General features: G+C 40.8%; 1 protein-coding gene across 1 annotated transcript in view; it reads right to left on the bottom strand.

Moving 5' to 3' along the window:
• Positions 1-8,973: 8,973 nt before the first annotated feature.
• Positions 8,974-12,500, bottom strand: part of LOC138965564 (metabotropic glutamate receptor 8-like) — a 4,795-nt gene continuing 1,268 nt past the window's right edge. Inside the window, exons 1-2 of the mRNA XM_070337748.1 lie at positions 12,111-12,500; positions 8,974-9,009 (exon numbers count right to left, since the gene is read on the bottom strand). The exon at positions 12,111-12,500 is cut by the window's right edge and continues 1,268 nt beyond it. Of these exons, the coding sequence (XP_070193849.1) occupies positions 8,974-9,009; positions 12,111-12,500 (426 nt within the window). The remainder of the gene's footprint in view (positions 9,010-12,110) is intronic.

The raw sequence follows: 12,500 nt of genomic DNA, 5'->3' as shown, positions 1-12,500 counted from the left end.
AAACTAATGAGTGAGTTTGGTCATTAAAAATTGGAAACTTGTAATTAAAATTATTTTTTTATTAAACGATCCAAAAAGAATTTCATCTTATTCTTCGTCATTTTCTGATTCCAAAAACATATACATATGTCACACGCTTTCCTTCTTTGCCACTACTAAAGCAAACGTGTGCAAGATTGTATGTTACACGCTTTGGAGCATGTGCAAGAACGGATTCAAACTCGAAATCGTCCCTCCAAAAACCCCAAAATGCACACACGACTTTTATTTCTCCTGCTGTTATCGTTTCTTCTCTTTACAAATTCTTCAACGCTGAGAATACTGAAAACGGCATCCCAGACGACAGTACTGTTTCCATACGCGAATTTAGCTGCCCTTGGAAAGTGGCTCGCTCAGGAGGCCTGTTAGTCTGAATCTAGAAGGACAGAGTTATGAACATAGATGACAAAGATCCCGGAAAGAACAAACATTTCGCGGATGCAGACACAGAAAGACGTCATGAAGATTGCAATGCTTCAAAAGATACAGACTGTGACGATGACTGTGACGTCATTCACATATACCGAGACGTCATTTATAGTTGTTCGGTCACTTTCGTCAAAAAGTAGATCTCTCCACAATGGCTGCTCCTGTGTTTAGGTTTATCAAGCGTGAGTACGCAAAATGTGTTTGTTCTCTCCTCTGTTGAAGCTGTGAGACATAATCGCCATTACGAGCTAGTCGTGTGACAGAGAGTTTTCTTGCACACTCGACTGCTGCTGTTTCACTCCGGCTAAAGCCGTCGTGAGACATCTACAGTCTCGTGTGCAAGAAAACTCTCTGTCACACGACTAGCTCGTAATAGCGGGTAATGTTATATTTGGATTAAAAACAAGCTCTGAAAATTAAAAATATAAAAATTATGATCAAAATTAAATTTCCGAAATCGTTTTAAAAACTATTTCATCTTATTCCTTGTCGGTTCCTGATTCCAAAAACAAATAGATATGATATGTTTGGATTAAAAACACGCTCAGAAAGTTAAAACGAAGAGAGGTACAGTAAAGCGTGCTATGAAGCACAGCGCAATCGCTCCCGCGCCAAACAGGCTCGTCACTTTCACTGCCTTTTGCACTAGCGGCGGACTACGTTCAGTTTCATTCTGTGAGTTCCACAGCTTGACTAAATGTAGTAATTTCGCCTTACGCGACTTGTTTTTCTTGAATAGACTGGACTCATTCAGGACTCAGGAATGTTTTATTTCAGGACTCGGTCATCGGGCAGTACAGTATATAGTTCAGTCAATTAAAAAAGGCTTGCGCGGAAGGCTTGATAACCAGCGATGCTTCAACAGAACAAACAACAAACAAAACACAAACAAGTCGCGTAAGGCGAAAATACAACATTTAGTCAAGTAGCTGTCGAACTCACAGAATGAAACTGAACGCAATGCCATTTTTCAGCAAGACCGTATACTCGTAGCATCGTCAGTCCACCGCTCATGGCAAAGGCAGTGAAATTGACAAGAAGAGCGGGGTAGTAGTTGCGCTAAGAAGGATAGCACGCTTTTCTGTACCTCTCTTTGTTTTAACTTTCTGAGCGTGTTTTTAATCCAAACATATCATATCTGTATGTTTTTGGAATCAGGAACCGACAAGGAATAAGATGAAAGTGTTTTTAAATTGATTTCGACAATTTAATTTTGATAATAATTTTTATATATTTAATTTTCAGAGCTTGTTTTTAATCCAAATATAACATATTTATATGTTTTTGGAATCAGAAAAGGATGGAGAATAAGATGAACGTAAATTTGGATCGTTTTATAAATTTTTATTTTTTTTTACAATTTTCAGATTTTTAATGACCAAAGTCATTAATTAATTTTTAAGCCACCAAGCTGAAATGCAATACCGAAGTCCGGGCTTCGTCGAACATTACCCGACCAAAATTTCAACCAATTTGGTTGAAAAATGAGGGCGTGGCAGTGCCGCCTCAACTTTCACGAAAAGCCGGATATGACGTCATAAAAGACATTTATCAAAAAAATGAAAAAATCGTCTGGGGATTTCATACCCAGGAACTCTCATGTCAAATTTCATAAAGATCGGTCCAGTAGTTTAGTCTGAATCGCTCTACACACACACACAGACAGACACACACACACACACACACACACACGCACACACACGCACGCACGCACATACACCACGACCCTCGTCTCGATTCCCCCTCTACGTTAAAACATTTAGTCAAAACTTGACTAAATGTAAAAAGGGAGGATTTTGAAGCTGGCAAATATTCAGGACATAAAGCTATATACTAAACAGTGATTTGGGGGAGGAATAGTTAAGATATGAAATGAACGCGACTGATCATAAATAAAACTGTAATTAAATTAAAACATACCAGAGGCTCGGGAATGTGGAAGAGTGTCAACTCCAGCAGGCGAACATCTAGAGGAACGTGAGAGTCTGTCACAAAAAGTTCTGACATGTGCTAACGTTGTGGGATACAATATGCGGGAGTGAAAACAGTTTTTTGTGAAAGACAAGGTTGCAGAAATGCAATGCGTTTATGTTTCCTTTATTAGAATTACTCTCCGTACTCTGGCAAATATTCAGGACATAAAGCTATATACTAAACAGTGATTTGGGGGAGGAATAGTTAAGATATGAAATGAACGCGACTGATCATAAATAAAACTGTAATTAAATTAAAACATACCAGAGGCTCGGGAATGTGGAAGAGTGTCAACTCCAGCAGGCGAACATCTAGAGGAACGTGAGAGTCTGTCACAAAAAGTTCTGACATGTGCTAACGTTGTGGGATACAATCTGCGGGAGTGAAAACAGTTTTTTGTGAAAGACAAGGTTGCAGAAATGCAATGCGTTTATGTTTCCTTTATTAGAATTACTCTCCGTAGATGGCATGAGGGTGTCGAGCATAACTAATTAAAGTTGATTAGGTTTGATTAGGTTAATTATTGAATAAATAAAGAAAGACATGAATCAACAGATAAAAGATGAATAAAAGTTGATTTAATAAATAAATGATTAGATTATTGTGCGATTATTCCAAACCAGAGGTTTATCCAACATTGCCATACCCCGCATATACTGTTCAGCTCTAATTACAAATTAACAAGATCAGTCACACAATTATTCCCTCACAAAAATGAACGTAGCTCATCAGTTTATCAGTTACTTGCAAAAATGCGGGAAAGACAAGGGAAGGAAGATGTTTAGAATTCAAGCCGGGATATTACTGTATATACATTGCCTGAAGCATAGATACATAAGTGAATTAACTTATTTTTAAGGAAAAAATTCGTGGCGCCCGTGGGATATGAAATGGTACAGAAATACCGAACAACTAACAGTCAACCAGAGACATGGGGAAGACAGTAAACGAGAAAGCGATGGGAAATAATTTCCGCTCTGCAAATGTCAACTGGAAAGTAATGGCATTATTTCCGAGTTGAGGAAAAGGACAATTTGCATTTGAAAACAGTGTGTAAACGTTCAAGACATTCGTCAAAATTGACAGCTTTCTTCAGGAACAGGCTGGAACCTGGCTCTGTCCACAAGAGGGAAACAAGTCGCGTAAGGCGAAAATACAATATTTAGTCAAGTAGCTGTGGAACTCACAGAATGAAAGTGAACGCAATGTAATTTTTCAGCAAGACCGTATACTCGTAGCATCGTCAGTCCACCGCTCATGGCAAAGGCAGTGAAATTGACAAGAAGAGCGGGGTAGTAGTTGCGCTAAGAAGGATAGCACGCTTTTCTGTACCTCTCTTTGTTTTAACTTTCTGAGCGTGTTTTTAATCCAAACATATCATATCTGTATGTTTTTGGAATCAGAAACAGACAAGGAATAAGATGAAAGTGTTTTTAAATTGATTTGGACAATTTAATTTTGATAATAATTTTTATATATTTAATTTTCAGAGCTTGTTTTTAATCCGAATATAACATATTTATATGTTTTTGGAATCAGCAAATGATGGAGAATAAGATAAATGTAAATTTGGATCGTTTTATAAATTTTTATTTTTTTTTACAATTTTCAGATTTTTAATGACCAAAGTCATTAATTAATTTTTAAGCCACCAAGCTGAAATGCAATACCGAACCCCGGGCTTCGTCGAAGATTACTTGACCAAAATTTGAACCAATTTGGTTGAAAAATGAGGGCGTGACAGTCCCGCCTCAACTTTCACGAAAAGCCGGATATGACGTCATCAAAGACATTTATCAAAAAAATGAAAAAAACGTTCGGGGATTTCATACCCAGGAACTCTCATGTCAAATTTCATAAAGATCGGTCCAGTAGTTTAGTCTGAATCGCTCTACACACACACACAGACAGACAGACAGACACACACACGCACATACACCACGACCCTCGTTTCGATTCCCCCTCGATGTTAAAATATTTAGCCAAAACTTGACTAAATATAACAAGAAGAGCAAACGCTCGATCGAGTCACTTTCGCAGTTCTGAATATTATATGAGGCATCAGATGGACAGGAAGAAATTGCTATTCACAACACAATGAGTCACGTTCACATAAAATTTGAGCCCGGTCACTTTTATAGTTTCCGAGAAAAGCCCAACGTTAAGTTGTGTGTTGCCGAACAGAAAAGGCTAGTTATCTCCCTTGTTTTTCTGATAACGTTCGTAAAAGGCTACAGATGTAAATACTTTGATGTAAAGAATAATCCTACAAAGTTTCAATCACATCCGATGAACTTTGTCAAAGATATAAAATGTCTAATTTTTCCTTTGACGCTGACCTGTGACCTTGAAAAAGGTCAAAGGTCAACGAAACCATCGTTAAAGTGTAGAGGTCATTGGAGGTCACGACTAAACAAAATATGAGCCCGATCGCTTTGATAGTTTCCGAGAAAAGATATAAAATGTCTAATTTTTCCTTTGACGCTGACCTGTGACCTTGAAAAAGGTCAAAGGTCAACGAAACCATCGTTAAAGTGTAGAGGTCATTGGAGGTCACGACTAAACAAAATATGAGCCCGATCGCTTTGATAGTTTCCGAGAAAAGTCCAACGTTAAGGTGGTGTCTACGGACGGCCGGCCGGCCGGCCGGACGGCCGGCCGGACAGACTAACACTGACCGATTACATAGAGTCACTTTTTCTCAAGTGACTCAAAAACCAAGCGTTTAGAGCGTCAGGTGTGCGTTAGCTTCAGTTGTTAAAACTATGCGTGATCTTATCTGTGAAATGATTCTATTAGTATCGGCGTAGGTGTTCCTCGTCACTATGCAAGCTTAGTCGCTGCAGAGACAAGAGGGTAAAACTTACATCCCCCACTCCCTCCTTTCCTATTTTTGTAAGGACCTTTGCTTTGTAATGTAATGTAAGAAGGATACAATTTTTCCAGAAGCGATGACATTTCTGAGGAGAAAACACCCCTAAAACAACTAACAGGAATAGCTCATAAAGGGTCGCACAATACAATATCTCAACAAAATAACTACATACACACAAGTTTGGTATTCGTGGCAGAATGAATGATTAAAGTATTAAAGTTTGGTGTGTACTTCTCTGGGGCTTTCAGTGGTGAGCGATGTATTATTACTGTTTCCATCTTTTCCGTGTACAATAACTTTACAATATTTTCACCCACTCAAATCCATTCAAACCTTCACAAGGAGAAAGAAAAACAACAAAACTACAACACGTAAAGTTACGGAGATTACGGGAAAGCAAAGTTGGTTAAATAATATCCCAGACAAGAAGAAGGAGAACATGACCAACAAGTAAGAGTAAATCTGATTAATCAAGTCGTACATTGTAGATAACATTTCCTAAGCCGGATGTGTGTCTTCTTCCGTTTCCTCTAGAGAAACTATTTCGTATAATGTTAAGCAAAATTCAGAATCACTACGTCATGCATGACACTTTCGGAAACAACAGTATGATGGCCACTCGTCGTCGTCGTCGCTGACGTCACCACTACCAATGATCGACATCACCAGACCTCTCATCCCTTTAATCTTGTATACGGCTAATTGTCATCATTATGTCTTGTCATAGTGTAACGTTAATCGTTTGAGTGTTATCTGACGATAGAGTCTTGCGATAATTTACGCAGTAGTTTACTATACCCATTGCGTTCGTCGTCGTTAGCTTACCAAAACAGTGACTCGAAATACCAAAACGGATCTTCGACAACGAAACAAAGAACAACAAACAACCTCCGCGATTTCAGCAGGAGGAGAAAGGGAGAAAGGAAACTAGCAAACATACGTCCAGACAGAATCGAACCGTCAACCATTCACATTTCCGAGGACGGGGGAAAAAAACTCCTCAGCCACGATTGATCTACCTTGCTCCCTCCCTTCTCCCTCCCTCACCCTTTCTCTCCAGACCTCCTCCTCCCCTCCTCATCCCAACTGTATCCCCCCCACCCAACCCACATCTCCCGCCCACACACACACCCCCCACTTTCATCACCTTTCCACCTCCACAACAACAAAAACTTCTACATACACGCAATAAAAGATAGAGTTTTCAATGCATAACAAAACCTACAAATGTTATACGACTGTGTCGGGGAGAAAAAGTCAGTCGATTGGTAATCCACTTGCCGGCCCACGTGCAGATTGTCGTCATTGATAAATCCATGTTCCCGGGCGTCCTACCACGCCCCAATAAGGAAGACAATGTGTCAACATTTACCACCATATTGTGTTTGTTATCGCCTCATTAGTCGCCTGAAGTCAATACCGGGAACAGCAGTTAGGAAATAGGTATGCAAAGAAGTCGCAATAAGAGGTTTTAAGACTGTTTGAGCAATTATTTTTATCTTTATATGCGTGTGCTGATCTTTATATGCTTGTACTTAAAAGTTAATCTTGGCAGAGAAATAGTTTGGCATTGATCGATATAGAAATCAACGATGATTGCGTAGACTTTAAACAAGTCCTTATTTTTGGAGGGTATATAAAATACATTTATACGCTGCAGAAATGTTTTCTTCTTTCAATCAACCCTTGACCAAAAAAAGCCCCAGGACACAAAGAAAACTGAGGGCGGGGATGTAGCTCAGTCGGTAGCGCGCTGGATTTGTACCCAGTTGGCCGCTGTCAGCGTGAGTTCGTCCCCACGTTCGGCGAGAGATTTATTTCTCAGAGTCAACTTTGTGTGCAGACTCTCCTCGGTGTCCGAACACCCCCGTGTGTACACGCAAGCACAAGACCAAGTATGCACGAAAAAGATCCTGTAATCCATGTCAGAGTTCGGTGGGTTATAGAAACACGAAAATACCCAGCATGCTTCCTCCGAAAGCGGCGTATGGCTGCCTAAATGGCGGGGTAAAAACGGTCATACACGTAAAAGCCGTGGGAGTTTCAGCCCATGAACGAACAAACAAAGAAAACTGTATGGAATTTGGAAAAAGGGTAGATAAAGAGAACAGTAAGTAAAATCGGTTTGAATAAACATTATTCATTAAGCCAGTAAACATTTATCTGATTAGACAAATACAGATTTTCAACATGCAAACCAAATAATTATGTAACATCTAAAAGCTTGACCACAGGCACAACATATTCACGAATTAAAATTTTATAGCTGCAATTTTTTTTTTAAATTAGCTCTGGTAAATATGCGGTCATCTTTTCCCGCACTGTACGGCAAACTTTATTTCAATCAACCGATCACTTTATTTGCTTGACATTTTTCATCGCTGCCTGTTATTTGGGTCTTATTCCAATCGAAACATTCAATGGAATTTACGGGACTGTGAATCGTATTAGCACACTTATTATTATTTAAGACGTAATTATTTACTTTTTCTATGTATATTATATAAATATAATAACTGTACGTTATGAAAAGTAATTTTTTCAAATGTTGATCAATATTTCACATTGAACAGTAGCTCTGAAAATCGAACACAATGACCAAGCTGTACTTTTTCTTGTTATAACAGAAAAAAAAATTAAATCACAAGACCGTGAATCCTATTAGCACACATCTTATCATTTGAGACGTCATCATTTAATCCATCTATATATAACTGTGCTTCATGATTCTATCAGATAATGTTTTGTCTTTTTAAAATTTTGTGAACAATTCCAAATATAACAAAACACTGGTGCTCTAACAATGACCTAGCTGTAACGTCAACTGTTAGTTCTGCCTTTTCGCCCTTTTACAAAGAAATGGTGCAGAATTATTCATAATAATTACTATAATTATTATTCACAACAATGGCCAAAACAGAATCAGAGGCGGAGAACTTCAAACAACGGTGTCCCTTATTCTGTGCGTCGTATGTTATTTTGCTCTTTTTTAAACCGCCCGAGGGTGTCAAAGCTTCGATTTTCCCAGGGCATTCAGCTTCTTCTTCACCAGGAATAGCATTATGATGGTGTTTAAAGTGTCAACAAGCTTTCCTACCCGCTACCGGGGCCTGTGATTATTTTCGGATGATGAGCACATGTGAGCATTGCAATAATTATTTACAGTGAACATTTTTCGTTGGAGCAAAATTGAAAACCTGCACCTCCTTCATCATCCGGGGCTTGTAATCACAGTATGCAGCCCAGATCATCTCTCTATCTGTCTCTTTCTCTGCCTCTGCTTCTCTCTCTCTCTCTCTCTCTCTCTCTCTCTCTCTCTCTCTCTCTCTCTCTCTCTCTCTCTCTCTCTCTCTCTCTCTCTCTCTCTCTCTTTGTCTTTCTCTCTCTCTCTCTTTCTCTCTCTTTCTCTCTCTTTCTCTCTCTCTTTGTCTCTCTTTCTCTCTCTCTTTGTCTCTCTTTCTGTCTCTGTCTGTCTGTCTGTCTCTCTCTCTCTCGCTCTCTCGCTCTCTCTCTCTCTCTCTCTCTGTCTCTCTGCCTCTGCCTCTCTCTCTCTCTCTCTCTCTCTCTCTCTCTCTCTCTCTCTCTCTCTCTCTCTCTCTCTCTCTCTCTCTCTCTCTCTCTCTCTCTCTCTCTCTCTCTTCTCGATCATGCCCCTTTCACTTGGTGTATTCATATTCAATATCGGAACTCCTCTGCACATTTGACATCAGATGCGTACTCATGCGTATACTTCTTGTGGTGGATCCTTTAAGTTCAACCTACAGAAATCAACACAATGGCGGACGTTTTTCAAAAGTAAAGTGATTCTAAAACTGTTCATAAAAAGAGAAAATTAAACATAAATCAAAGGAGAGGATTGTGAGGAAAGAAAAGAAAAAAAGCCAACAACAACAACAAAAAGACATGAAGCGCTAATCTTTGTAAAAGTAACTCCGATGATACACACGCTCTTCCTTCCAATCCGAGCGTACGCCACTGCGTTCAATAAAAATGAACTTATATAACGGGTTTCGAGAATTTTAGAAGCGTATTAATTAACAAAACGTGTCCTTGATTGGTCACTAGTGACGTTAAATATCTCTTTCATTATTTACATGAGTTGCTGCACAGAACGAAGTATTCCTCCAAAATACACAGCACACACACAACAACTTGTGATATGAGTTGAAGCATGGACTGGACATAAACAATTTTTTTTTAAACACCTGAAGCCGATCATGGTTGTCGAGATATGTATAACAGAAGTCGACAAATACGAACATGAGTTCTATATAATCATACATTAATGAGAAAAATCTTACATTATAATATTACAGCAGTTCTCTCTCTCTCTCTCTCTCTCTCTCTCTCTCTCTCTCTCTCTCTCTCTCTCTCTCTCTCTCTCTCTCTCTCTCTCTCTCTCTCTTTCTTAGTGTTTGTATTCAAGTATGCTTTCTAAGTATGCTCCTCTAATGGCTAAATGCCATTGGGTACAGACTACTTGCAAATGTGCCCGGGAAATTATTCCGAACAGCGCGAGACAGGTAGAAGAAAACTGAAATTGCGATGTACTTCATCTGTCTCCATTACATTTATTTATCAAATTGTGTATGTACAAAACGCGCCATTTTAAACAATGTCTAACTTTATATTCCGAGAAACAGAGGTGGTAATGAGTTACGGTACCTGACTAAATAACGAAAATAAATTACGTTTACGAGTTTTGCGTGTAGGTCTCTCTGCGTGCGTGCTTGTGTGTTTGTGTGTGTGTGTGTGTGTGTGTGTGTGTGTGCGCGCGTTCGTGCCTGCGTGCCCGAGTTTGTTCGTGCGTGCGTGTGCACGTTCGTGCGTGCCTGCGGACACGCGTGTATGCTTTATTTCCTTCCTCTTCGCCGTCTTGAGGAAGAAAGGGGATTCTTTTTCTAGAGTGCCAAAAAAATGGCGAATTAACCAACAAGAAAGCCTACGTGACTTTCCTGAAGGCAGGAGAACCACTGGACCGAACAACCCAACGCAGAAGAAAACTGTGAGTTGATTTCACCGTTTTTTGGCCAGCACGTCTCTTGTTTGCTAACTGCAGTTTTATCGTTAGCAAAGCATTTCATGAGAAAAGTTCTTTATAACCCAGAAATATTTTCTTCTTTCTCCGTTTCTAGGTCAGCACATCTGCTTGTCGTTGTGTGGGGAGGGGGGTGTATATGTGCCTGTCTGTGTGTCTGTGTTACAGTGTGTCTGTGTGCCTGTCTGTGTGTCCGTGTGTCCGTGTTTCTGCATTCGTACCTGTGTGTGTTTTATTGTTTTGAATTTTGTTTATTGTTTGTTTATTTCTTTGTGTTGTTTGTTAGTTTGATTGGTTAGTTGGTTGGATGCTTGCTTTTTTGTTTGTTGTTGTTTTACTCTACTACATAATGTGTTACAAGAACTGTCTTTAAGAAAAACCCGATTTAAATTGACACACACAGGCCGGTTCATTTTTAATTTAAGATATAGTGCGCCACGTATAAAGAACTGGTGCAATTTTTATCGCATAAATATTTTAGTAAAGAAAAAAAGGACACGAAAAAAGGGGAAAATCCATTTGTTCAGCTGGAAGAAATATGAGATGGCCTAACATTTTGTCTGGTAAGTAATGGATTGTTAGAACAAAAATAGAACCCAAGAATAAAAACACAGGAACTTTGAACCCAGCCATTCCATTTGAATAAGGGGTCACACTCACGCGCATGCTTAACCATACACGCATGTGTGCGCTTGTACATACACACACACACACACACACACACACACACAGGCACACACACACACACACAGGCACACACACACACACACAGGCATACACTCAGACCTTTATACTCCTTCAGGTATATATATGCAGTTTTATATGCAGTTTGTTCTTGCAAATTAAATAAAGAACAAAAACAAAACAAAACTATCTTTCTCCTTCAAAACAATTTAAGCGCCACTTCCTGTCCCTCCCCCGTCCTTCCCTCCTCGTCCCACAAGCCAACCCTTTACCACTCTCACAACCCCTACCCCTTACACACACACAAGCCAACACTTTACCACTCTCACAACCCCTACCCCTTACACACACACAAGCCAACCCTTTACCACTCTCACAACCCCTACCCCTTACACACACACAAGCCAACCCTTTACCACTCTCACAACCCCTACCCCTTTCACACACACAAGCCAACCCTTTACCACTCTCACAACCCCTACCCCTTACACACACACAAGCCAACCCTTTACCACTCTCACAACCCCTACCCCTTACACACACACAAGCCAACCCTTTACCACTCTCACAACCCCTACCCCTTACACACACACAAGCCAACCCTTTACCACTCTCACAACCCCTACCCCTTACACACACACAAGTCAACCCTTTACCACTCTCACAACCCCTACCCCTTACACACACACAAAAACACCGATGGAAAACAAAATCAACCTTACCTTGAACAGCCTGAGTATGTTGGCGACCATGATGGACACGCCAGCCTCCCCCAACAAGATGTGTGTGTGTGTGTGTGTGTGTGTGTGTGTGTGTGTGTGTGTGTGTGTGTGTGTGTGTGTGTGTGTGTGTGTGTGTGTGTGTGTGACTAAAACAGCCTCCCCCAACCCCTCACACACACAAAAAAAACAAAACAAAACAAACAATACAATACAAAATCCACCTTACCTTACACCCACTTCCTCTCCCTCCCCGTCCTTCCCCCCTCGTCATCCACCCGACCCTAACCCTCTCACAACCCCACCCCCTCACACACAAAAAAACACTGATGGAAAACAAAATCCACCTTACCTTGAACAGCCGGAGGATGTTGGCGACCATGATAGACACGGTGGAAGAGGCGGCCCCGATGACTCCAGCCACGGGCTTCAGAAGCTTGTACGACGGCGACTGGTCATCGGCACAGCGATAGTCCTCCAGGTCGATGGTGGACAGCTGCGCCTTGATGAAGTCCATGCACTGCTCCAGGGCGAAGGTGTCGTAGCTGCACGTGTCCAGGATCCGGAGCCCCACCTTCAGACCCGGGAGCAGCTTGGGGTCCTTGTTGATGAGGTCCACGGCCAGGAGCATGGCCTCGAGGCGCTGGATGCCCTTCTCCTTCTTGATCTCCCCGCAGTTCCTGCCCTGCGTGCCCTTCTCGTGCATGGGGAACAGGCCGCCGAAGATCACCTCCCCATCCAC

This window comes from Littorina saxatilis, linkage group LG4, assembly GCF_037325665.1.
Source record: "Littorina saxatilis isolate snail1 linkage group LG4, US_GU_Lsax_2.0, whole genome shotgun sequence".
NCBI lineage: Eukaryota > Metazoa > Mollusca > Gastropoda > Littorinimorpha > Littorinidae > Littorina > Littorina saxatilis.
The sequence above is the reverse complement of the archived record's forward strand: the minus strand, read 5'-3'. Positions and strand labels throughout refer to the sequence as shown.